Raw genomic sequence first — 26,043 nt, 5'->3', positions numbered from 1 at the left:
TTTACCCTCTGATTATAGCGTGGCCGGTTACCGTTGTTGCATATGTCAGTCAGGGTAAATTGCTTGTGTAGTGTTTATATTCATGTATAAATTTATACACAAAGGAACAATAAAAAGTGTTTAACCTTTTTAACTGTCTTTAGAGGGCAGGCGCCACTCCCACCCCAACCCACCCTACTCTAGGGAGGAAAATGTTCATTTAGCCTTGATATTAACATGAGAGTTTTAAAGTGGAGGCTGGCCCTGCTCTCATGATGATTCCCTGCTGCTGTTTCCCAGACTTTAGGAGATGTTATTATGCAGCAGTCAGACTCATGTCCTTGCACGCCATGACACAATAATGCACTTAAAAAACAGCAATTTTACCAAAAAAAGAAATAACTCATGTCATGTCTCTGGGGCGAAGAAAGAAATTTAAAGGCAGCTGGAGCAGCAGAAGTTCTTGAAATGCATTAAAAGATGTTAGTTCTTTTTTTTTCATTGCAAGGCTTTCTGAATGAAAGTAGGCCAGCTGAGTCAAGTAAAATATTTTGTCTTCCACATGATCTGACACAAACTCTAAAGTATCTACTTGCAGGTTACACCACAAATCGTGAAGGGAAACATTTGCCTCGGTGTAATGGCAAACACATGTTGCTTTCTCATACACACCAGAGTTCATAATAAAGTAAACCTTGCACAGTGCCAGAATAGCTGCTAATATTTTGTGGTACTTAGCCTCAGGTTATATAATAATAAAAAAGGCAAGATACATGATTTCTCTCTTCTCGCTTCTCTTCTGTCTTGTCTTAGGGATTTTCTAATGTCAGCTTGGACAAAGTATTCGCCGGTGGAGCCAACATTTCAGGGTTTCAGATAGTCAACCCTGAGAACCCGATTGTGCAGCAGTTTATGCAGCGCTGGGAGCGGCTAGATGAAAGAGAATTCCCAGAAGCTCGAAACACTCCTCTAAAGGTACTTTGCTTGCAAGACCTTTTATTGCTCATGCAGAATACGATCATCCTCTGTGAAATGGTCTCTATCGGTTCTATCCCTCCTCTCACTCTCTGTTTGTCTTAGTCATTCTGTTTTCCTCCCACCCCTCTCTTCCTGCTCTTTGCGTTGCATCCCTACCAGCGATCAATATATTGATGGGCAGTGCAAGGCAAGGTTATATTGCAGCTTCAATTTACATCTAATTAAACAATGATCAAGGAAGAAATGGATTTTGAATTGCATTTAATTAGATTTTGTCATGGTGCAGTGGTCAACAAACAAGTAGCGCAACCCTTAGCGGTAAAAAGGTCACGCGAAGTTGGAGGGGAAGTGCGTGGGAGATAAAATCACACATTAATGCTGTAGTCTCTCCACAACACTCCACTTAAAGTTTTAGAAGAGGTCCTGACCGTTTTATCAAAAGCAAAGAGCTTTCACACACCCAAACAGCACTGAGCCAACCTGAGTGATTTGAGACACACAAGCTGAAAGCAACAATCTCACCAAATATTAGTGCAAAGAAAAACTGATGCATGCAAATTCATATAACATACTGTATATTTAAATAAAGATTCTGTCTGTAGTGGTTTTAAACTGTTTGTAGACAGTCTTGTGATTAGTTATATAGTCCCTGCACAGTTTAGGTTCTATTTATCAGCCAAAAATGATGCACTACAAAAACAGTAACCTTATCTTCTATTTCACACCATGTTCTCCTGTCAGACCGTGTGCTGCCCTGACTTGTCTTTTTGATTTTGTTCAGTACACTTCAGCTTTGACGCATGATGCCATTCTGGTGATAGCAGAGGCCTTCAGGTACCTGCGACGTCAGCGCGTGGACGTCTCTCGACGGGGCAGTGCTGGGGACTGTCTGGCCAATCCGGCTGTACCTTGGAGCCAAGGCATTGACATCGAGAGAGCTCTCAAAACGGTAGGGGGTGGTGGGTGGGGGCAGAAAAAGAGAGAGAAAAGGAGAGACAGAGTGGCAAGCTGATAAGTAAAGAAAAGGCTAAGAAAAAGTGAAGCAGAGATAGCAAGTGAGAGTGTGATAAAGATGGAAAGTGACAGAGAGAAGGGGAGAGAGCGTAGAGCTGTTCTCCTCCCTCTGCCTCTAGATATCTCTGCACAGAGCTCACTCAAATCCGGGCACTCATTACCATAAAACTACATCTTTTATTAAAGTGTATCCAGTTCATCATTTGATTAACAGACTGTGTGCACTCTAGTGGCTCCATGGGCACGAGCACCTTAATACCAGCTATATATGCAAAATGATGGCTATTACACATTCCCTCAGTCTGACTGTTCCTCATGACAGGTCCAAGTGCAGGGTATGACCGGGAACATCCAGTTTGACAACTACGGTCGGAGGACCAACTACACCATAGATGTGTATGAGATGAAAACAGGTGGGCCGAGGAAGGTAAGACGAACCCCCATTGGCTCCAATCTATTAACTGTCAAATCCAGACTTGATCCCCCAAAAAATCTGGTCTGTATAAAAACATGGCTAACAGCTGGCACACATTTGGTTTTGTTGTCGAAATCGTGGAATTTGGCCAAAGTGTAATTTTAAATGATTTATTGATCATCTGCACTAAAGAACAAAACTCCATGAATGTTGGCCATATGTTTGGGAGTGCCAAAACCTTGCAGTGAATTGTATTTGAATGATTCTGAGAGGAACAAGTGATCGTGTGAAAGCAGGAAACGTTGAGGACTTTTTTGTTCCCCAGCTGCCCTGAGAGGACAGTGCAGAGTAATGCCGATTGCCTCTCTCTACCTCTGTTAGGTAGCCGCGCTGATGAGCTATGCCAAGCATTACAAACCTCACAAATCACATACAGTCTGTGATCTGATAGATAAAACTGTCCTATCAAACAAATGATATAAGACTATTTCCTCCCTGTGGGATAGTGCAGATGATTTTTGGTCCTCTCATGACAGTAATTACCATTCAAATAACCAATTACAGAAAAGGGGATCCAAGAATTCCTCTGGCTCCTCTTCAAAACGGTAATTCCCACCGGTGCATTCACAATATAACCGCTACCATATGATGACCTCTGGTTTTATTTCATAACCTCACTGAGTTCCAGGAGACAGCTGTGAATTTCTCGTTAGTTATAAGAGCCAGCTCAGCCTGATAGGACGTGTGATTATGCTGCCTGCCTCCCAGGCCTTTAAAGCCCACACTTCAATTAGCATCACACAGCTCTCACCATCACTGCACAGCCAAACAAAGCAGCAGAGAGGGACGGAGAAAGTGGGAGAAAGGAGGTCAGGGGGAGAGAGTGAGACAAAGTGCGGGAAGATGAGACAACTCGGGCACCAGTTTGTCAGGACCTGATGCCCCAGTCACCCCAGTGATAGTTAAAGGATGAAGGTTCTTAGCTGTGACTGTCAGGAGTGATGTATGGGCTGATATCTGTCCCAGCTGCTCAGGGTGAGATTAGGACTTTGCCTCTCAAGCAGCGCTCAGTGACACAGCTCCCCGCGATCTCGTCCCCCGAGCAGTGCACTAACTGCATCCACAACTGCAACCACAGTTTTGCAACCCAGAAGTTGGATACGTTTGCTGCTTTCTAGCGCCTCCACTTGGTGTTCAGAAACTCTGCACTGTTGTACACCTGTCTGGCCCAAACATTTAAAGATCTGAAGCAAAAAAAAATAATTATAAAAATGCAGCCCAGATGTGAAGGGGAAAATCCTAGCCAGCAACAGTTAGACTATTGGCAGCAACATATGCAACACGTTTCATCGTGAGCCAGAGCAGCCATTATTTTAGATGGGCAAACAAACACTTGACATTGGTTTGACTTAAGCATCTGTACAACAGAATACAGAGTAAGCGTGATGGCAGGACTCTGCAGATGAAACTGTGGAGCCACTGGAATATTATGCTAAATTATTAAGTGTGTATGTTCACAGCCTTGAATATCAATTATTTACCATAAAACCTGGGAAGGGCGGGATTGAAGTTTCTGCCATATGCTCATGTAGTCTCTCTTTCTTTCTTTTTTCAATTTACATATTTGAGCTGGTGTGTTTCATAAGAAAAAAACTATAGGATATTTTAATAATATCTTAAATGACACCACCTTAATCTACTACTTTGTATGTAGAAATACAGCATTCTGTACTACTAGATTACTAAAGCCTGTCTGTGGTCTTAGTATGCTGCCCACTTGCTGCTTATTTAGTGAAACTTGCAGTGTTGTTGTAATGAGCCCTGCAACAGGGCAGTTACCCATTAAAGCTTAAAATTGTTCCCACTATATGTTCACCCACGTGTCGTCAGTGGAGTTGAATGCACTAACCATGGTTTTCTCTTTGCAGATCGGGTACTGGAACGAGTACACACGATTTGTAAATATTATGGATCCGCAGGTCTCCAACGACTCCTCAGTGGAAAACCGAACGATTGTGGTCACTACTATTATGGTACACTTTCCATGCAGTTTTAAATGTTTCACGTATTCTGCCACTCAAGGTCATGGTGTTGATTCCGATGAGTGATACATTCTGTCCTGGGCGGGTAGAACCACATCTTTTTTGTGTTGCTTTCCATCCACTCACTACACGTTGAAACAGTCGGTCCAAAACGGGGGAGTGTTTCAAATGTATCCGTGTGGGTGTCAAAGCATTTTGGTTTTCCATATTTCAGTGGCCTGTCGTAGCAGTGACATCACAATAATGGTATAAATGATAAATGGTTGATTCATCAATTACAAAAAGCATATGAATGCATACGTAAGTAGACCTGTCTGTCTTCATCAAGTAAATGTTCATTGACACTTGGGATAGACTGTCAGAAGAATGACTAGAGGATGATACGGCAGTGGTTTCTCAAGCTGGACAAAGCAAAATAGGCAGTTTTGGAGAGGCGATAAGAAGGTCTGATATTTCCCTTATGTCTCTCCAATCTATTTTGTATTGCTCCCCCATGTGTTCTGCGTTGAAGTATAACTCCCGATTAGTGGTTAAGAAAGAGTCACATTTATTTACATTTATTGGTATGTACTCAACTAATTCATATTAAATAACAATAATATTAAATAGCCTCTATTCCAAATATATTTACAGACTGTATAATATCATTATAATTACCTTATTCTTCGCATTTTACCAATTTAAAATACTAACAGAAAGACGTTCGATCGACAAATCGATTAGGATCTGTGGTATCCATGCACAGTTAGATTTCATTTGCATTCCAAGACGTAAGCGAGTGTCACTCACTAGCAAGAGGAAACATTTAACATCTCTAGATGAGAAACACTGTCAGGAGGAAAACACATGTTAACGACAAGGGAACACTCGGTGGATCCAAGGTGAGGGGATACGTTCAGCACAGAACAAACAAACCATTGCTCTCCTACTTGCACTCTAATTGTGTATGGCTGTAATGACAATGCCTGCTCTCCTGAGCAGTCCTATTGTTTGGTAATGAGGATGTGCGCAGTAAGAGAAAAGACGAGCTGCAGCAGTGTTTTGAAAAGGAGGAAAACTAGCACGCTCCTGCCCACCTGATGTAATTATTTAATTTTTCCAGTACTTTTTGCATTTTTCTGGATAGCTAATGACAGCTCAGTTTGTTTTATTGTTTAATTTCTTATTATTCTTTTTGTTTGGAATGAAACAGCCTTTAACTGCGCATTGGTGCAATATGCTTGAATATGTTGAGATACTATGGGCACTCTCTGATCCCTCTCTTGTCACTGGCATTTACTTATGAAACCCATCTCCATTCCCATCTCCACCCACCTCTAAGCCGACACACACCTTGCCCACCAATGACTCCGAGCCCTAATGGAACTTCTTCTGTTTTCTTTTGCAGAAATGATCAAATTTGTTATTCCTTCCTCCAACCGTTCTTTATGTCATGGAGTCACATCCTTTGGTTTGAAATGGGTTGGGTGCACTGGGCTTGGCGTCTGTTGGCTGCCACGGCTTGATGAAAGCAGTGTGACCCACATTAGCGCGCTGCTCTTCTCAATGCATATTTGTGCATTCATGGGGCATCATATACGAATGCATGACTGCATGGATGTGGTTGTAGCAGCTTATTAAATGTTGAATCTCTGTGTGCATCTGGGTGTGAGTGTGTGTGCATGGACACATATAAGTGCATGTATGCATATTTCTGTAAAAGTGTATGTGTGCCAGGGCATGGGCGTGAATAAACCAGCGTGTGTTTGAATCAACAGGAAGCTCCTTATGTGATGTACAAGAAAAATTATATGCATCTGGAGGGGAATGACAGATATGAAGGCTACTGCGTGGATTTAGCATCTGAGATTGCCAAACATGTTGGAATTAAGTACAAACTGTCTATAGTAATGGATGGGAAGTACGGAGCCCGAGACCCCGAGACCAAGACGTGGAACGGGATGGTGGGTGAACTGGTCTATGGGGTGAGTACTGGGAGCCTCGATTTCGCTGATTACATGACAGTTTGCAAGGAACTTCAACATGAGAGGAGATCTCATTTTTCTGTCTTAAGGTTATCACCAACCCATTGTGAGCTTGTGAGCTTGTGCCCAGTTCAAAGCGTAATGCTGTCTCAGGAAGCTCAGCCGCGAGTGAGTTTGTCAAATGCAGCCTCAAACACTGGGGAGTTGGTGATCATCTTGAGACGGAGAAAATGAAATCATTTCTCAGTGCTGTTCATTGCAATTAATCCTACTTGCCTAGGCTAGAATACTCTCTCTCTCTTACAGTCCAAACAGAGGTAGGTACATAAGAACAATGAGTCCATATGGCAAACATACTGTAATCACTTTGATGAATGAAAGATTGTAAGTCTTTGAAGTGATTGTGTAATTATGTTCAATGTTTGATGTGTATGATGAATATGCCACATTGTAAATTCACAGCTGAGAAAATCTGCTTTAGAATCAACAGCTAAATGGTGGTTTGTGGTTTGATACAACAAGATCCATATGTGTTGTGAGGTCGAACCTCTCACATTAGTGAAGGGTCATGCCGTGTTTTACATCAGACAGAGCGCTCGAGCTCTCGCAACACCTCAAGCATTCCAAAATTACCCCACCCCACCCCCCTCCCAGCTCCTCTTTCTTGCCTTTTTCCAAGGCCACAATAGTTGAACAGGGGCCAAATACAAAATGCATGAGGGTTAGGCTTCCTCATCTGTTCAATTTCCCAACTATCAGCCTGAGAGATTGCCTGGTTTGATGTGCTATCGCCACCAAATTATCTTTCAAATGGGAAAAGTCCACTCCCTGCAGATGGAAAGTGAAAAAAATATCCCAATCACGTCGCTGTCAAGTCTTTCCAGGCCTGTAATTTTACAGCAGGTGGGCCAGGACTAATAGTTTTGTACATTTTGACCTTTTGACCAGTAAATTAATTAGATTTTAGTTGTGTTTTAAAGGTTAGGCCTGAGGCTGCTCTTTATTGCTTTGTTCCACTCACCATTGATTGAGTGCTGCTTACGCCTGCACAAGGATTAAATGGTTATAGCCCTTCACAATGTTGTGTTGACAGCATAAAGAAAACAGTCATGTTTATTGGACCTATTTGTGTTGCTCCCAGTTTCACCTTGTAAGAAACATTTTCTGCCTCTTGCTGCTTCAATTCAATGTTTTTTTTTTTTCAATTTTGACCCAAAAAGACAATGCAGCACAACACACAGAATTGTCCTTCATCAAATGGCTCCTTTGAAGAGGAGCCGTTATTTAATTAATCGCATGCACACTAGCTGCAGTAACACGCACAATGTGATGAATTATTTTTCTTCTGCTTTTTACAAAGAAACCCATTGTGAATTTGAAAAAAAAAAAGAAAGAAAGGAAGCACCACCTCCATGGATGTGTTTTGATAAAATAATGTGATTGAAGCAGCAAAGCAAAGGAGGGAGATGAAGAGAAACAGCTTGGAAAATAAAAAAATAAAGCTAATGCCAGAATAAGCTGTGTTTGGGAAATCCAGCACACAGAATAGGATGTGATAAGCCAGGACTGCTTTTTTTTTCTGGGCATACAACAACCACTGTACTGTAGATTTTGAAGTTTGAATCCTAGCTATTTATTAACAAATTATACAGTTGTTATAAAGACATTAGACAACACACTACTACAAATAATTGTGAAATAGCTTCAGTTTTTGTAGACATAGAGTAAAACCTCTATTTAAGGAACTTTAAAAACTGAAAAGTTTTCCCTCCGTATCTCACTGGGGGGGGTTTAAGGAAGCATTTGGTCAACATGACTGAAACTCCATCTGCCTCAGTACTTTATTTTCCAAGCTGTCTCTCTAAAAGCCTTGCAGTGCCCTTGTGAGCTTTTCCTCCTGCTTAAAAACCCCATGTGGCTTAATTTCCGCAAAACACCTGAATAGTTTTACTATATGAATCTCAGATGTATTAACTTCCATCCAAGGTCATTACACTGTGCAAATGCTCCTCTGATTTTTTGTGTGTAATATTCAGATGCTTATTTCTTCTGATCATATGTAAAATGTGTGATGGCAATATCGTTTTATGTTCCCTGTCCAGCGCCAGCCATTCACACAAACAATTAAAATGCCTTGTTTCTTTAAGAAGGTCATAACTAATGCTTGCTGTGCATGTCCCTGTTTCCAGAGAGCAGATATAGCTGTTGCACCTCTCACTATTACTCTGGTTCGAGAGGAGGTGATAGACTTTTCCAAGCCCTTTATGAGCTTGGGCATCTCCATTATGATAAAGAAGCCACAAAAGTCAAAGCCCGGTGTTTTCTCCTTCCTGGACCCACTGGCCTATGAGATCTGGATGTGTATAGTGTTTGCCTACATTGGGGTGAGCGTGGTCCTGTTCCTGGTCAGTCGTTTCAGTCCTTACGAGTGGAACCTCGAGGATCAGGACGAAACCAAAGATCCCCAGACTCCCCCTGATCCACCCAATGACTTTGGCATCTTCAATTCCCTCTGGTTCTCTCTGGGCGCCTTTATGCAGCAAGGCTGTGACATCTCACCCAGGTGGGTCAGCTCCAATAGACACCAGGAGACAGCAGAGCACAATAAGAAAGTGATGAGATGTGTTCTTACGCAGAAGAACAAAACAGCTAAAGCCTCTTAATTACCTATCTTCTTCCTTTAGGTGCTCATTAGGACTCATTTCGTATTCTAAAATTTTTATCCCGCAATGGATTCATCAATACTTTCTTAGGCTATGAAATGAACTGTGACACTGATTGTTTCTGAGCCAATTAAATTCTTTTAGAGTACATTTCAAACAACTTGTACTACTTTCCCTGGAAAAGTGCTCTTGTAGAATGATGACACGGTAGCAGGTTGTTTTAATGATTCACAAGTAATTCTGATGGCCGACGCAATTAGCTACATTAAACACAACTGATAGATCTTAGCGGTTTGATAGGCACCACATGTCACTGTGTAATTACATTCTGTTGCTTGTCATCAACCTCCCTCTTGCAGGTCTCTGTCAGGCCGTATCGTCGGGGGCGTGTGGTGGTTCTTCACCCTCATCATCATCTCCTCCTACACAGCCAACCTGGCTGCCTTCTTGACAGTGGAGAGGATGGTCTCTCCTATAGAAAGTGCTGAGGATCTGGCGAAGCAGACAGAGATAGCATATGGCACTCTGGACTCAGGCTCCACAAAAGAGTTTTTTAGGGTGAGCAGTGCCGACAAGCTACTTGATTTCACACACACACACACAGAGAACCTGACTAATCAGCCAGTGCCTCCTTTGCTTTTAGCTGAAATGGCAAATAATGCAAACGCCTAAACACTGTGCACTCAGGTGTGTTCGAATCATAAAAGCTACTTTGTGTAACGTCCTTGATAAACTCCTCCTTGCAACGTTTCCATTTTGTACCTTTAGTACGGCACTCTTGACCCACACAAGAGTGCTCCAAATGAGGCATGTTGACAGAGAAGCAGTTCTTGAACTCCTATGACATGAACGTGAAATTTATGCAGCAGTACTGCAGTGTGCAACCTTGAGGCACTGGGGCTGTCAGCAGAAAGTGTGATAACAACGTGGAAGACTCAGAGGTGATAAAAACAGGAGGCTAATCAAAACACCTACATCAGCCTCAAACTCAGAAGGGTCATCTCATGAAATATAATTAGCTGGCTGGCCATGGCTGGCAAATTGGACCTGATGAAGTAGAGAACTGTAGGTCAAACAGAGCAGTCTGAAAGACGGTTCAGATGGAATAAGCAATATCTCCATCAGCTTGAGGGACTAGCCTCGCAATTAAGTCATAAATTACCTAAAATCTGAAGCGAAAGTATATTAGTAGCTAAAAGGCAACCACACGGAGGAGTTAAACAGCACTGAATATCCTGAAGGCTGATCAGCTTTCTGCAGTGGAATCGTGACATCGGCAGTCCAATTCTTTGCATTTGCAGAGCAGTAAGCTGAAAAAAATTAATGAAACAGCACTGTGCCTGTGATGACGAAAAGGCAATATGACAGTCTTTTATCTTACGCTCCCTCATTACTCATCAGCAGGAGAGAAACAATTCATATGTTTCACAGCTGCAGCCTGTTGGCAGAAAGAGCAATTCATTTGTATTACCCCTGGGTTGAATTTCTGAGAACAACAAAATGCAAAATCAAATCCATGTTTTAACAGACAAAGAGAGACAAGATAGTGCCTTTAAAGCTTGATGTTTCAAATGCTTTGGTTTTAGTTCGGTAAACTCTGGAGTAGGTTGGGTTGTAAAAGGCTGAATACTGAGTAGAAACTGTAATATATCCTGGGAAAAGTGACATCTGGCAGCTACACTTTATTCTTCGTAGGATACCTCAAAAAGACATCATGCCTCTTTCACCAGATAGTCTGCACAAGTGTATACAGTATATACAGGTGTCACAGACGTGATGAATGCCAATAACAGATTCAGCTAACAGCCTGACAATGGAGCCACCCGAGGTCAGCTGGTGGAACAATCTGCTGCAGAAGTGGTTAGAGGGTTTCAGTTTTTTGGTATTCTGTATAATGAGTGCCCTACTTACATCCCCAAGTCTTCAAATAGGAAGTGACATGTGTGAACCACTATTCTAAGGGACTTTTAATTAAAGCGGTAGATGGCTGACAAGGAAAAAACACACTGATTAATAGGAGTTCAAGCACTATTTCAGATTTGTTTTTCAGCAAATACATTCAGGTTTAATTAGACCCATACGGCATCAGCCAGCTGGAAATTTTAAATCAAGTCCAATGTTTCAAACAAGACATATGTCATCATCTCTTACTGCCTTTAATTTTTGATGAGGTCACCTGGTTTATTTTACAAAGCCATCTAAGAAGAAGAACAAGCTCACTAATTAGAAAAATACTAATAATTTCGCTGCTTGTCTAATCAAACAGGCAAAAATATATGATGTGGTTACATTGTCTTGTGTGGTTTAAAGACATTCCTGGCTGATCGTCTTACCCGCTGACAGTTTGGACATACGGCTTATTACCTGACAGTGACAGTATTCACATCACCATATGCGTCTTCATTTAGTGGTGGAACGAGACGAAGCTGTAGAGGAATTTTACAAGACAGTGGTGTTATAGTAGATCCCCCACAAAGCCCAGATTCTGCTGCTCACAACCAACTAGGACAGCTGGCCTGGGAGCCCGTTGACGTGCTCAGCGGAAGTCTGAACGGCTCTAGGTGCTTGGCAGTGCGGCTCTACCCACTCTTGGCTCCGCTTCCCTAGACTGCCCTGTGTGTTTGGGCATCCTGTCCTCCTCTGTCTCCAGCTTGTCTGTTGCTTTACCTTGAGACAATGCAGGATGGCCTCAAGGTTTGTGTTTCTCCTCCTCGGCGTAGCAGCTGTCATGTGCCACTGTACCACTGTGGTTTGTTTCATTTTCATTCCTCTAAATTAAATATTTGTGTTTTACAGGATTAGAAAATGACGAGTTGTAAGAGCGAGAGGCCACATTTATCCTCTTGATGGGCTTATATTCCATCAAAAGACGTGGTTCAGTTACATTTAAAGATGTACATTGACGGAAAAGCCAGAGTAACAATAACTGAGATGATAAAATGGGCTGATGTGGCTGTTTAATTATGTGTAAAGACCAAGGTGAGACCATCAAAGACAACCACACTGCTGTCCTTTCATGCACCTCATTTAACACTGTAACAATGGAAGAATGATAATTGCACAGACAAATGAGACCACGGCATTGTTTTCCGTTCCCCCCCCAAAAGATTATACATTGCCCAAAGCCTCAACAGCAAACATCATGCATCTTACTGATATGCAGGTGTGGCAGAGATGGGAACAACAGCTTGAGTGCAGTCACCAATGCATTTTACTAAGCATGAAAATCAATTTCACGACTCAACTATCGTGGCACAGACACTATAGCTTCTGCATGGCTCAACACAATGTTTAATAAGTAGCTTTTTTTTATGCAGAGCAGACCAGAGTTGCATGAAGAGAGCCGGCAAGGAAATTTGTACAAGAAATCCTTAGGTTGCCGTGCAATCATATGCAGCGCTATATAAAATAACTCCCCAAGCTCTTGTCACTTTCTGTTTCAAAACAGTGCTTGAGTGAAGTGAGTGAAGGGGAGGTTCCCATAAAGATTAGAGCCTGTTTGCATAAAAGAGAAAGCTGACAAAGTGATGGTAGATCGATGTGAGATATGTGTAACCTCTAGAGGAAAGCGCCGTCCTCAGAGGGGCTTGTTGAACTTTAGATGTGCAACAACAGCAGTCATGAGAGGAGCTGCTGGAGTCCAGCCACAAGCTTCAAAGATGAAGAATTGGTATGCAGGGTGGAGCATGCGTCTCTTCAGTGACAGTGTGCACCCCCGCAGCCTCAACTTTCATTTCTGCATACTTGAGATTCAGGTAGTCCCGGAGTACTATATTGGGAGGAAATGGTGATGTCCACAAACAAAATGGAAGGGAAGGAAAGTAGAAGCAAAATTTAGTGTCGTGGCATTTAGGTACACGAGCAGTGAAGCATATGTGGTAGAGGCCATAATGAAAGTGGCCAGTTATGCCAAAGCAAGAATAAAAAACAAGCTGCCGTTCGAAGGGCATTGGGCAGAGGTCTGGGAACGCTGCTTAACTCAGAATCAATACAGATTAAGTTGTTATTTAAAATGGAGAAGGCAATTTCTTTGACTTTGGACTTTAATTACTTGGCCCTTCTCAGACATTTTAATGATGCTGTTGGAGATTTCTGGGACACCAAAATCTCCAAACAACCGCTTTACAAATGATCTTTGAAAATACAGAAGAACAACTCGTCCTGTTTCCATCTGTTCACTTCAGCTAAGGATCAAATTCTCTGAAGATATACATTTTTCTGACTGATAAGCATTTCACATACAGATTGCCTGTATGCAGCCTGTAACCAAGCAAGGGATTTTCCCCTAAGGCAACAATTGGAAAACAGTGGCCCATGGGCCAAATCCAGCCCTCCGGCAAAAATACTTTGCCCCCTAAACGTTTCCTTTTTACAGTTAAAAAGGAAACATTTTAAATCTGTATTCACATAAACAACACACTGTTAGCCACATCAATACGTGAATAAACAATTAACCTTCAAATAGGCTAGTTTGTCAATTACTTAAGCACATTTGAGCATAACAAATTTGCATCTCACTAGCATAAATACTGTGAACTGTTTTCCACAGTACTGTGACCAGAGTGTGGCCGTTTATTGTCTTTGAATAACCTAGAAAGAAAAATCTCCATTCTTGTAGTGTAAACACAAAACACTGGAAGGAGTCGGTATTAGTTCAAGTTCTAATGCAAATAATGACATCTGCCACTCAGAATTTATATGCGCTTTATTTTGTTCTCATAATGTTGTTTTCGACATACTGCAGGCAGCTGTTATATAATGCTATAATGTACAAAACAGAAGACAGACAGAAATGAGCTTCCAGCAGATGAACAGAGTGGAGCGTTTAGTAGCTTGTCAGATATTTCCCTGAGGAGCCTTTGGAAATATGAACAGATTTAAATATTAAAATTGGACCAAGTGGATAGAAACACCTTTCTAAATACTTGCTAGATTCACTCATATTTGGTGGATATGTACTAATGAATCTCGTGCTAATAACCCATTCATGCTAAAGCAATTTTTAAAAAATCAAGAAATGACAACAATTATTAATAAAAATCAAAGAAAAAGTATATGGAAATATGAAATCAGGCCTATGTTTTGGGCCTACCATATTGAACAATGCTAGAAATATCTGGCCCATGGTTGAACCTAACTGCTGATCCCCGCTGCAGGAGAACCTTCATCTGGAAATATTAACTGTGCCTGGGTGCATGTGTATTCATATCTGCATGCAATTTGGATGCGGCTAGTCAAATATTTCTTCCATGAAGAAAAATAAGCAGCCACCAGTTTTCCTCTGGCTTCTCTATAAACCTTGTCTTACTGAGGGCAAGTCCTCTTCTTTTTACTCCTTATGTTAGGTCAGCCGGCTGGAATAACAGAGCTGAGTTTATCTTTATGGCTATTAAAAGACTGCAGGAAAGTGAGTGCTTCAGACTAATTTGCAGGAGGAACACCTACACAGATGATGTAACTCTGTCGCCAAGGTAGGAGGATTGGCTGATAATCGACTATTTAGGTACTTCATTATGAGAAAAAGCAACATTATGATTGCTCCAGCATAATCCAAAGACATTTAGAAGAGGACGATTGTGCTATTTGCAAGTTACCCAACACCGACTCGTGTTTCTTTTAACAATAGCTATCAAAGCCATCCTCTCTTTGTTAATTGCCTGAAACTCATTTAGAATACTGCAGTATGTTGTAACAGAGCTATTATATGGTGTGAGGGATAGCCACATGTATAAAGCTGTATTTATGGCAGTATATAATTGCTCTACAAATTGTCTGTTCATTGACTATGGACTTTTGCAGCCGTTATTCCCTAATTGAATTTTAAATGACCACCACAGACTGGAATGTGAATGATTACATTTGAAAGAAGAAGAGAGCAGACATTACGATATGTTCATGTGTGAGTACTGCATGTGTGTGAGGATATGTTTCTGGGAGCATGCACATTTGTGTACCAGCAGTCAATAATCAAATATTTCTTTTCCCGCTGGGCTTTCTCACCGTATCCATTTTTCTTCTTTCCTCTCCTTCCAACAGAATCTGGCTCAAGCATCCTGCTGGTGACTTTAGTTACTGTGGAATCGGCCTATTTAACTTTTGGTCTCGCTTCGTCCTTTGCTCCTATATTGATGAATTGACTTTATAAAGCACTACAGCAGCACACTCTGTCATTAGTAATCGATGCCCAGATCCATTCCTTTCTCTTCATTTGAGGAGGCGTCTGGCGCTCTCCTACTGCCGAGCAGATGAGCCCCAGGCCTTTGGGGAAATTGTCCTCCAAACTTATGTCCTTTCCATGATGTCTGATACATGCAAATTGAACACATTTAACAAGATTTTCAACAACACCCAAATTATTTCTATGTTTTAGTATATGTTGTCAGACCCCATCCCACTTTTTGTATTTGCATTAAAATAGAACGCTTATCGCTCCAACTTCACAAGGCTTTTTTTTATCTGAGCAGGGAACATTTATCATGCAGACTTTTTTAATTTGTGATATGTTGCTGTCTCCTGTCATCTTCACCCTTGGCCTGATGCTTTATGACAGATGCCTACAAACAAATTGTATATGATTACATGAAGCCAGTCAAGTACTTTCATTAGGTCAAGGTTAATGCTTTTTGTTTATTAATAGAAGTGCATTAGATGGATATGCTTTTACCAATTCTCAGCAGTGATGGGTCTGTGTACTGACATTTGGAAATGCAAACCATTGGAAATTCAAGTGTTGTTTATCTTCAACATGAAATAGTTTTACTCTATATGATTTAGATTTTTTTTTCTTTTTATTGTCTGACTGTGACAATCGCTGCATTTAAAAAATGTTTTCAGTTTTTTTCAAATGACTATATTCAATTCTCAGATGCCAAGTTTATTTCTCCAGTGGCTTGTTTGGTCCAACTAAAAGTCTAAAAAGGCAAAGTGATTAAAAATATAATGATATAAAAAAGATAAAATCAGATGTCTCCCTGTTCTTCTGAGATTGAACAATGAAGGATTGTTCTATTATGGGAAACCAGTCTGAGTGAATTTTTACTCACCTCCAACATCACTGAAATTCTGCACCATGACGTATTGACTGCATCATAGGGCAATCGTTTCTAAATTTTCTTTACAATGCAGGTTAACACGATTTACACAGTCAGCACCAACTAAAAGTCTAAAAAGGCAAAGTGATTAAAAATATAATGATATAAAAAAGATAAAATCACAGAAAAACCGTCAGAGAAGCTTTACGCAGCAAACGTTTGGCATTTTTTACTACAAACATGACTAAAAAGGTCATTTCAAGTCAGGTTCTTATTTTGTTTTATACTTTATTTATGCTGCAAATTCAATGGCATAAGATAGTGAAAATGCTACATTATACCTGCTAAAAATGCTGAAGACACAGCTGATAGGATGGAGTCTTCTTGCTTGATAAGTGACTTAACTAATTGTCGCTTAACATAAGTGTTGTTGTTAATCCACCATAAATTTCAACTCTATTGCTGAATGACTTATGACCATGTGAGGCTAAAAATTACCACAGGCTAGTATCTCTGACAGATGTTTGTGTGTTAACAGATATATTCCAAACAAAACCCCATTGGTTTCTCTGGCTTTAACTAAAAGGAAGTATTTTTCTGTCTGAGCCAGTGTTCAGTACAGGCAGTGCCACTCATAAACTGGTTCATCACTGCTTGGACAAGGATCTGTTCAAAGTGTGAAATGCCTTTGCCAAAATAAATCCAGCAGCATTGAATAATTTAATTGATGCTTATTATAGATAGCGCTCAACTCCCCCAGATTTTACAGGCTGGCTAAGCCTGACCCCAGGCACTGAGAAAATGCTCATCTGTGTCACTTTCTGATGGGTTGCCTTGTGTCTGTGTAGCCCGCTTTCTCGTTTACTTCTTCTGCTTCTTCTGCATATTGCCTCTGAGTCACAGCTGAGACGTTACATTATAGACTGTGTTGCTGAAATGAATGACTATAATAACTTGTACAAGTTAAATTAAGACTATAAATCAAGGCTCAAGTTCACTGAGACTGATTTTTCAACAACTTTATCCAAAACTTTTGCAAGTTTCCACATGAATGATTATTATTTGCTGTTCACTGTTACAATTTTTTGCATAACTAAACCGACAAAGTTCTACTGAAACCTAATTAGTATGACTTTGCTTACTTACGGATGATGTGTCATCTTCACTTAAGTGAATCTGAGCTTTGAGCTGCAACATATTTAAACATTACATTTATGAAGAGAATGGATTTTGTCAATTCTTGTACTTCATGATCTTTTAAAAGTCCAGCAGCTATATTTTGTGGAAGTATTTAAAGATATCACACTGCCGGCCTCCAAGATGTCCATAAATACTTCATGATACCAATTTAAATGAAGTGATCATTAAGCACAAAAATCCTACAAAATCCATTGCACACATAAGATATTAATGTTTCTAAACCACTTCTCCTCTCCTTTTCCTTTCTGCACAGCGCTCCAAAATAGCAGTGTATGAGAAGATGTGGTCGTACATGAAATCCGCTGAACCTTCAGTGTTTGTTAAGACCACACCCGATGGCGTAGCCCGGGTACGAAAGTCAAAGGGCAAGTTCGCCTTTCTTCTCGAGTCCACCATGAACGAGTACATCGAGCAGCGGAAGCCGTGCGACACCATGAAAGTGGGCGGGAACCTCGACTCGAAAGGCTACGGTGTGGCGACGCCCAAAGGCTCAGCATTAAGGTGGGTGGAATAATATAACAATATCCTCTATGTTGTTATAGTATTCCACCTACCCTGATGTCCCCCTGTTGTCATTCTCTTCCCCTTGTTTTTTTATGGACACAGAGGTAACGGTAGTATGTCTTCTAATGCACTTGGATACAAAGGTTTAAGAGTCATATGTGTTAAAAGATTTTCATGTATTTGTTAATATTTGCCAATTCACAGTAGAGGAATCATTTCCAGATAATAAGGCTATAGCTAACGGTCATTTCATATTTATGTCTCTTACTGTTGCTTTTTTCTCTCCTTCGATCTCTCCTTCTGTCCCCTGTGCTGTCCTACCTGACTGTTGTGTTGTCACTTTTAATTTAACACTTCAATGGTTTTTCAATTTAGCCTTTAAAAGCTGCGCTGTCACTTGTGACGAATGTTAATTGCATGATGTTTGTTGTTGTTACTTCTCAATGACAAGTGTCCCCATCCCGCACACTTCAGTTTAAACTACGTAACCCTTCATGCCACCTTTTTCCAAGATTTAACACTTTCTTTATCTTATATGAGCCTTTCTTATCTCTCCATATTCCTCAAATTCTTAAAACAATTTGTCCTCTCCTAGACTATTCTGATAAACAAGCCCTCACTCTGACAGTGGTAGTCTCACTGCCATGACCTATTATTATGATGCTTAGCACAATTATTACTTTGCATTAGATTTCTCACAGACCTGTGCATTTTCTTACAAGTTATGTTTTATCGTTTCAAGAAATGCTGTTAACCTGGCAGTTTTAAAACTGAATGAGCAAGGCCTCTTGGACAAATTGAAAAACAAATGGTGGTACGACAAGGGAGAGTGCGGCAGCGGGGGAGGTGACTCCAAGGTCAGCCTCGATGTCACCACAATCGGGTACCATAGTGCAGAGTAATCGGCAAGGCTGTTAGAAGAACCCAACCATAACCAAACCAACTGTCCACCCGAACCCACCTGCTGCCGCCCCATGGCAGATTTTCAAGTAACTGATAGTGTGTTGAGTCTGTTTAACAGCTCAGATCAAACTGAGGAGCCTTTGCTTAACAAACAGAAATATCGCTTGTGGTAATTTAAGTTTGGATGTCCATAGACACCTGTTTAGTGGCAATATAAATTAAGATTGAACTTTACTTGCTTAATGTACTTAAACATCTCTAAGGCACATCAACTAGTCTCAATGTCTGAGTAGCATCAGCAGTTTGAGCTAAAACGCTTAACAAACTCACATACTTGTAATAGAACAAAATTGCTCCTAGAATATTTCTGTATGTAAAAGGCCATACTCTTCAGCTTTAAAAACTGTAAAAGTAATGTTTCGCAGTACTTTACCACACCACTGTTGCACTGGCCTGAGAGTGTATGAGCTCTAAAGCGATAAATTCACCCTAACTGTAAAAACCTCAGCTGAGGCCGCCAGGAAAGCAAGGGGAACAGGGCATGGAGCAAAGGAGAGATTTAATTAAACAAAAGACAATCTGTAGTTTGATTCCACTACATGCAACAAGCCCTGCAGTGAACATTTGTCCATCAGATGTCTCCCTGTTCTAAGATTGAACAATGAAGGATTGTTCTATTATGGGAAACCAGTGTGAGTGAATTTTTACTCACCTCCAACATCACTGAAATTCTGCACCATGACGTATTGACTGCATCATAGGGCAATCGTTTCTAAATTGTCTTTACAATGCAGGTTAACACGATTTACACAGTCAGCACGTATGTAATAATGTAGGTCAGAAGAGGAGATTATGTCACTACATTTTAGAGAATTGCTATTTGTCATGGTTTAGCTTGAATCACAATGTGAACATTTAAACCTGTGAAAATAGCATCACCACAGGAGACTGCATGATGCACAGATCAAATTATGTATTACTAAATGCCTGTGGCTCATTTTTTGAAAAGGATTGTTATGTCACCTTTTTCAGTGATTGAATAGCTCACATTGCTATGTTCTGTTGTCGCTGAGCTCAGAAGACCTTCCTTCTCTATTGGGAGTATGCTCACGAGCCACTTGAGCCACTGTCTCGCGTTTTGTTATTGCCCTTTTATTATGCACAGGTACTGTCTGTCTGTTTCCTGGCTTGTTTTGCCTCTCCCGGACTCAGCGGAAAGGCCAGATTAGGTGGAATGAATCAACCAGGTGCAATCACGCAGCGCATCGCTTGACCCTGTCCCCCTTACAGCTCCATGTTCCAAATGGAGATCAGGAGATGCACATAACCATGCACACAGCTGCTCACACACTCACACAGTTAACGTAGCTCTTTCTCGCCCTCAGGCACAACACAGTGCAAGCTAGATTGAGTTTCAGACACAGAGCATGTTACGGGGTAATTGCATTGTTAATCAATGTCTCTCTGAGCCAAGACAATGGTCTGGTCCTTACAGTCCTTTTCTCCAGATTGGCTATGAGGGATATACAGTGGTGTAATCTTCTCTCAGTGCATTATGCATTGCATGGATCCCCTTGGGTAGAATTCTTCCCAGAGAGTAGTTAGGTTGCTCATTTGTCAGTGCACTATTTTTCTTTCTTTCCAATTTGCTTTTCTCTTTCACCGAAAGATTGATCGAAACCACAGATGATCCACTGCTATATTATGAGTGCAAAATGTGACCTGTATCCAGTTTTACAATTTTCTTTTCCTGACATTGTTTATGCAATATAATATATTGCAATATAATATAATATTGTTTATTGCAATATAATAGGATCATAATTTATGCTAACACACTGTGTTGTGGCATCATGAGAAGTCCCAGAGATATCAAATGGAAAGAAACAACTGTGTCTAACATGAGATTATGCAGCTACCGCTAAGAAGAATTTTTCTACTGATATGTTTGAGTTTAGTCCTGCAGGTGTGTGGAGTTTGGTTGGGACAGTCATGTGACACTAATCTGCCATAATTGAGAGATAAGGTTTTCTTAGTGATAGGTTGGTATGGAACACAGAAGAATTTAATTAAGCCTCCTCTTTTAGGCATAGTTACTTGCATTTGAAATTGGTTGTAATACCTCCAGAATTGATTGTTGTCATTGTAAAGTCTGTAGCATTAACCATCACAGGATTATGCTGATACGGTGGTAATGGAAAGGTTGTGCCTATCACTTAGATTTTCTATTTGTTAAGACAAAGCTCCAATTAGTCTGAACTTTTAAAATTCTCTTCATAAAGCCCCTGTAATCCCATGGCTCCCCCTAATCTAATGCAGCCCACCGATTTTTGATATTCACTGACTTGCAGATCGTACTTTCGGTACCTGCCTGTCACCCTGCTAACAGCGTCTGCCGATTACTCAAAGCGATATGGGTAGGTCCTGGCTTTAGACTAGGGGTTAAAAAGGTAATAGGTAGAATGCCTGCTCTCTGTGATGTTGACATAGCCAGGAGCCCTGCTTTATCGCTTTGTAAAGTATGTAGTAGTTTAAAAGTTGAATAACATAAAATAACATAATATAATGTTATTTATGTTATTTCCCACGTGAAGAACTCCTGTAAACCTTGCAGTATTGAAACTCAGTGAACAAGGCATCTTAGACAAGCTGAAAAACAAATGGTGGTACGATAAGGGTGAATGTGGAACCAAGGACTCTGGAAGTAAGGTCAGTCGCTGCAGGTCTTTTGTACTGATTCCAAATTGCATTTTGACGTACTGTTCATATGCAAAACAAGACTTCTCTAACATCTGTAGTATACATTTTGTTTATTTGCTACACATAATTTTTCTTTTTCTTTTTTTTTGAAGTATGTCATTTTTTTCTGCCACAAACTGTAACACAGTTTATATGTGGCTTTATCAGAAGGCACAGCTTCCCCAAATATCTTTTCAGTTTTTCTTTTGTGCTATTGAAATGAGATTCTTTCTGATGCAACATAAAATGCAGAAGCTCTCTTTTATTTGTGAAAACTGTAATGATAATGCTGTGGGGAAACTGCTAAAGTGCCTTTCATATACACTATTTCAAATGAATCACAGCAGTTAACAGTTGTTGATAAATGCTATTTTTGCTCATTTTCACTCTTGACATTCATGATATTTTTGACCATTATGCTGCTGTTGCTATTTACCAAACTGTTAATGAAAATTTGATTTATTTATGTTGTTACTAGTTTGCATCGAGATGTGTCTATTAGATTTTCTGGCCTCCTGTGGTGTGATGAACAAGCAAAGCCTCTTATTGTAATGAGTTACTCAAATTCAGCTCCTCTAAGCGGCGAGAGCGCCGTAGGGTGTCCGCTAAATCTTGTGGCTGCTCGGAGTTGAGGTTAGAGGCTCTGTTTGCACATTACAAGAAGTTGGGGAGTGTAATAAACCCACTATTTAACCCTTTGAGATACATTTACAGCCTCAGGTTACAGGATAGGGTCGGCACTGTATGATATCTCCATACTCATAGGGTTAAACTGCAAATAGTAAAACTCTAATGAACAAATTTTTAATGAATATGTTTGGTAGGTAAGCAGCAGCAAAATGGTTTGACCTTTAGTGTTTTTAACTTTAATTGATCTATCATTCATCTACTATGAATTTGACTGTACTGTATGACAGTGTTGCAATGAGAGTTATACGTACATGTCACCAAGAGGAATAAAAAAGATAGGGACTTTCAGAGCTGTCGACCTATGCGATACTGACCAGCTTCCTAACATGGTCAAGAAGCCACTTTACATACATGTAATGCAAGGAAGGGAAAGCTCTACATTCACCACAGATAAAGCATTAGGAGTTGGCTTCTTTCTCCTTAGTGGAGGATGGTTTGACTATGGTAGTCTTAAGTTTCTCCTAACTTTGTGAGAACCAACCATAAGAAAATCAGTTCAGTCAAAATTATAGCCTTAGCACCTCATTACATCTTCAATTTTTGTAGCGTGTAACTGTTAGTATGCATAATATGCCATCTGTAGCATCAGTAAGATAGAGTTTGATGATTTACTAAAGCAGTTTTACTTTTGAAAGTCAAGGCAATGTAGACATAATTTAAATTGAACAGGCTGATTTATGTTATGTTGCCCTTGTGCCACTGCAGAACTCTTAACTGTGTTATTCACTTTCCTCCAGGACAAGACAAGTGCTCTCAGCCTAAGCAATGTGGCTGGTGTCTTCTATATTCTGGTTGGAGGGCTGGGGCTGGCCATGATGGTGGCTCTGATAGAATTCTGTTATAAATCACGACAAGAAACCAAACGGCTGAAATTGGCCAAGAATGCCCAGAATTTTAAGCCGGCTCCTCCGACCAACACCCAGAACTTTGCCACATACAGAGAAGGCTACAACGTATACGGAACCGAGAGTGTTAAGATCTAGAGGTACGTTGTCTCCCCTTGCTGTCCACAAAGTCCTACCACCACTGACTGCATAGTTAAATTGTATATGATGGTGTGTAGCTGCTGTTTGGGGAGTTGTTTAAGAGTCATGTCAGATGCACAGCAACATACGTGTCAAATCAAATCCCTGAATGATTGTTTAAGCTTCAGAATGAATGTACTAAAGACTATTTGAACCTGTTACCTCAGGTCTTACAAATTATAAAAAGCATCCTCACTGACCTATAATTTTATGTGCAGAAGATTTTGGTTTTACACTATTATAATGGTATCAATTTAGAGCCACAAAAGTGTAAGTCTTGTATCGCAATATCACAATTCAAAGCAACATTAAGGGCTACCCATTCTTCCTGCACTTCATAAATTGCAGAAATGTAATCAAATACTAAGGAGAATTTTCCCCATAACTTTAACTAGAATTGTAGCTTCTTTAATGATACAAATTTGGTTTCACAGAGAAAAACTATTTAGATGCTTTGAAAAATTTCTGGGGCTTCAAAATTTATACAGTAGATTGATGTTTGAAAATAGGATGACTAATAGTGCCTCGATTAAAAACAAACTAAATCTTTTTTTACAGTCAGATTGTCTCCTGACAAACCATATGCAGATATAAAAGTACCTGACAGTCATATACACCTCAACGCTATTTGCTTCTGCTCCATTTGTTATCACAGGTTAAGACAACATTTCCATTGTCCCTTACAACTGTGACTAAAGATCTATGAAAGGACAGGATCACGGGGATTGAGCTCCAAGCCAAATCCTCTCGGACGGACACGGCACGATAATCTGCAATGATGACACGACTGGTCATGGGAAGAGCCCACACGGTTCCCTCCTCTCAGTGCCTTATGGAACTCAGAGTCCAATCAATGCAACTCATTCACAATGATATAGTTTTTTTTTTTTGCTTGAACCTCATACAAAACAACAGACGAATGGTGCAGTGATAAATACAATATATAGAATACATTTGACGTGTTGTAATGACTGAGAGAACTAAAGCCATCATTTGCAACCCTAAGCACATTTTCAAGTGCCAGACAGAGGAAATATGACTAGTGTCTATTCGGTTACTTGTTATCAGTACGGTCAGATTACTCTTCATCCCTCTGCTGCCAGATTTTCACTGGTTATATGTAGTCAAATTAGTTTATTAGATCCACTCAGTGCATTGTAAGACACTGGTTATTAGACAATAGCTTTTATACTGCTGTAAGTCACTTATAGTGACCTTGTACTTGTTTTAAAATACAGATTGATCTCATTGGAGTGAAATTTGGCTTGTGTAAGCCTTATCAGTTCCATTTTCTATTTCTGTTGCAAATACAAAATTTAAATGGTAAGTGTTACACTGACCTGAAATGCCATTCAGCCCAAAACATTGATGAGTGTGTTGTTTGTACTCTCATCTTTGGTGCTGCTGCCACTGTCTTCTGAACGTTCGATGGGACTCGTGAAGAAGAGAAGATGATCTGGTTTGGCTTTTACGCACTGCAGAACCAGGTCATAATTCGCACTTCCAATACTGCCAAGAGTGTGTTTTGTATGACAAAGAGTGTGTAAAGCAAAGTAATTTGTTCTTGATTAAAAAAAATATGTTTGTGATTTACAGTTTGTAAAATATCAAAGGAACACTGACATGCTACGGTTTGCAGCTCCAAACATTTATTTTTATTTTTCCTGAAGTCATTTAACTCTTCTGTACATGAAAGTAAAACCAAACAAAAAGGTTAATTCAGTTGTAGATTAACTGCAATCCAATTAAAGGATAACAGTAATGGCTTTTAAACTGTAGTATTTTGGATTTTCTTTAACAATTGCACATTTTACAATGAGCTGTGGTTTGTTTTTAATTTGATTTCCTTTAATGAGCATTACAGTGTTTGGTGACTTCACTTAGTAAATGAAAATGAAAAATATATGAATACATGGGAAAATAGATTTTTACAAGGTTATACCAGGGAGAGTCCTGATGCTTAGCACATTTCCATATTGCTGTAATCATTTCCTTTCTTTCAAAAAGACTGTGATTCCATAGGATTTAGGAAGATACTTATCTAATCACCTGAAACTATGGACTGGTAGTTTTATATAAAAACAGAAACTGATAATGTGAAGACAAAGAAGAATATGTTAAAGAAGATGTGTAAATTTAGACAAATGAGATTTATTTATATCAGATGAAAGATTGGTTTCCTTTTTTTTCCCCTTTGGGTTATTTTTTTCTAAGAATTTGCATGTGAAATTAGTGATGCTTGATGAGCTCTGCTACTCACAGACTTACCTTAGGTTAACGTTAGATATTCAGACCTGGTTATTCTTTCGGAAATCAGTTTCACTTTTTTTTTTTTTGTACACCTCACCTTCTGCAAAAACACGCAGACATAGTAGTGGGTACAAAAGAGCAAGAGATGCATGCATAATTTGCTGAACCTCATTAGTGAGGCGCTGTACAGAGAATTTTAATACATTTTGTAAATAAAATGTACAGAAAGGGTCCTGTGTCTGTGTTAATGTCATTTTACACTATCTGAGCCTTTTGTGGACTGCAGGGATTGCAGCATCACAGTGTGACTCAGGTTAAGCACGCTGCATACTCCACTATGGTGTCAGTAGAGCATCGGTAGCCTTGAGCAGCCCCCCTGTAGACAAATACACAAAGAGAGGAGTTTTTCCTGTAATGGTCCAATATTGAGCTGTTAGTCAGTGGAAGTATGTGTGCTTGCTTTGGATCAATAGTAAGCACCATCTGCTTCATTTTGCTCTCCTGCCTTGCATCCACTGATTGAGGCCTCCATTGACACCTTTATCTGGCATGTGATCTTTCTCCCTCTCTCCCTTTATACATTGCTTCGCGACACAATCAATAAAGTATTATTATAACCACCAACTGCTTACAAAGCATACGGATG

At 40.1% G+C, this 26,043-nt stretch overlaps 1 protein-coding gene across 8 annotated transcripts in view; it reads left to right on the top strand.

Moving 5' to 3' along the window:
* gria3b (glutamate receptor, ionotropic, AMPA 3b) overlaps nucleotides 1-25,628 on the top strand; it is a 79,212-nt gene extending 53,584 nt beyond the window's left edge. The window contains exons 6-16 of one of the 8 annotated variants that reach the window (XR_010915396.1): nucleotides 793-954; nucleotides 1,739-1,906; nucleotides 2,294-2,398; nucleotides 4,315-4,419; nucleotides 6,186-6,392; nucleotides 8,582-8,955; nucleotides 9,415-9,613; nucleotides 17,540-17,787; nucleotides 18,533-18,647; nucleotides 21,288-21,402; nucleotides 22,860-22,999. Coding sequence is in view for 3 of the 8 variants with exons in the window: in XM_067518742.1 (XP_067374843.1) it covers nucleotides 793-954; nucleotides 1,739-1,906; nucleotides 2,294-2,398; nucleotides 4,315-4,419; nucleotides 6,186-6,392; nucleotides 8,582-8,955; nucleotides 9,415-9,613; nucleotides 17,540-17,787; nucleotides 18,533-18,647; nucleotides 22,860-23,105 (1,929 nt within the window). In the remaining 5 variants the exon portion in view is untranslated. Of the gene's footprint in view, nucleotides 1-792; nucleotides 955-1,738; nucleotides 1,907-2,293; nucleotides 2,399-4,314; nucleotides 4,420-6,185; nucleotides 6,393-8,581; nucleotides 8,956-9,414; nucleotides 9,614-17,539; nucleotides 17,895-18,532; nucleotides 21,472-22,859; nucleotides 23,108-23,802 lie in introns of those variants that run through there. The other 7 variants (XM_067518742.1, XM_067518741.1, XR_010915395.1 and 4 more) reach the window with 7 other exon arrangements.
* The last annotated feature ends 415 nt before the right edge of the window (nucleotides 25,629-26,043 follow it).

The sequence above is a fragment of the Channa argus genome, chromosome 10 (genome assembly GCF_033026475.1).
Source record: "Channa argus isolate prfri chromosome 10, Channa argus male v1.0, whole genome shotgun sequence".
Taxonomy (NCBI): Eukaryota; Metazoa; Chordata; class Actinopteri; order Anabantiformes; family Channidae; genus Channa; species Channa argus.
The sequence above is the reverse complement of the archived record's forward strand: the minus strand, read 5'-3'. Positions and strand labels throughout refer to the sequence as shown.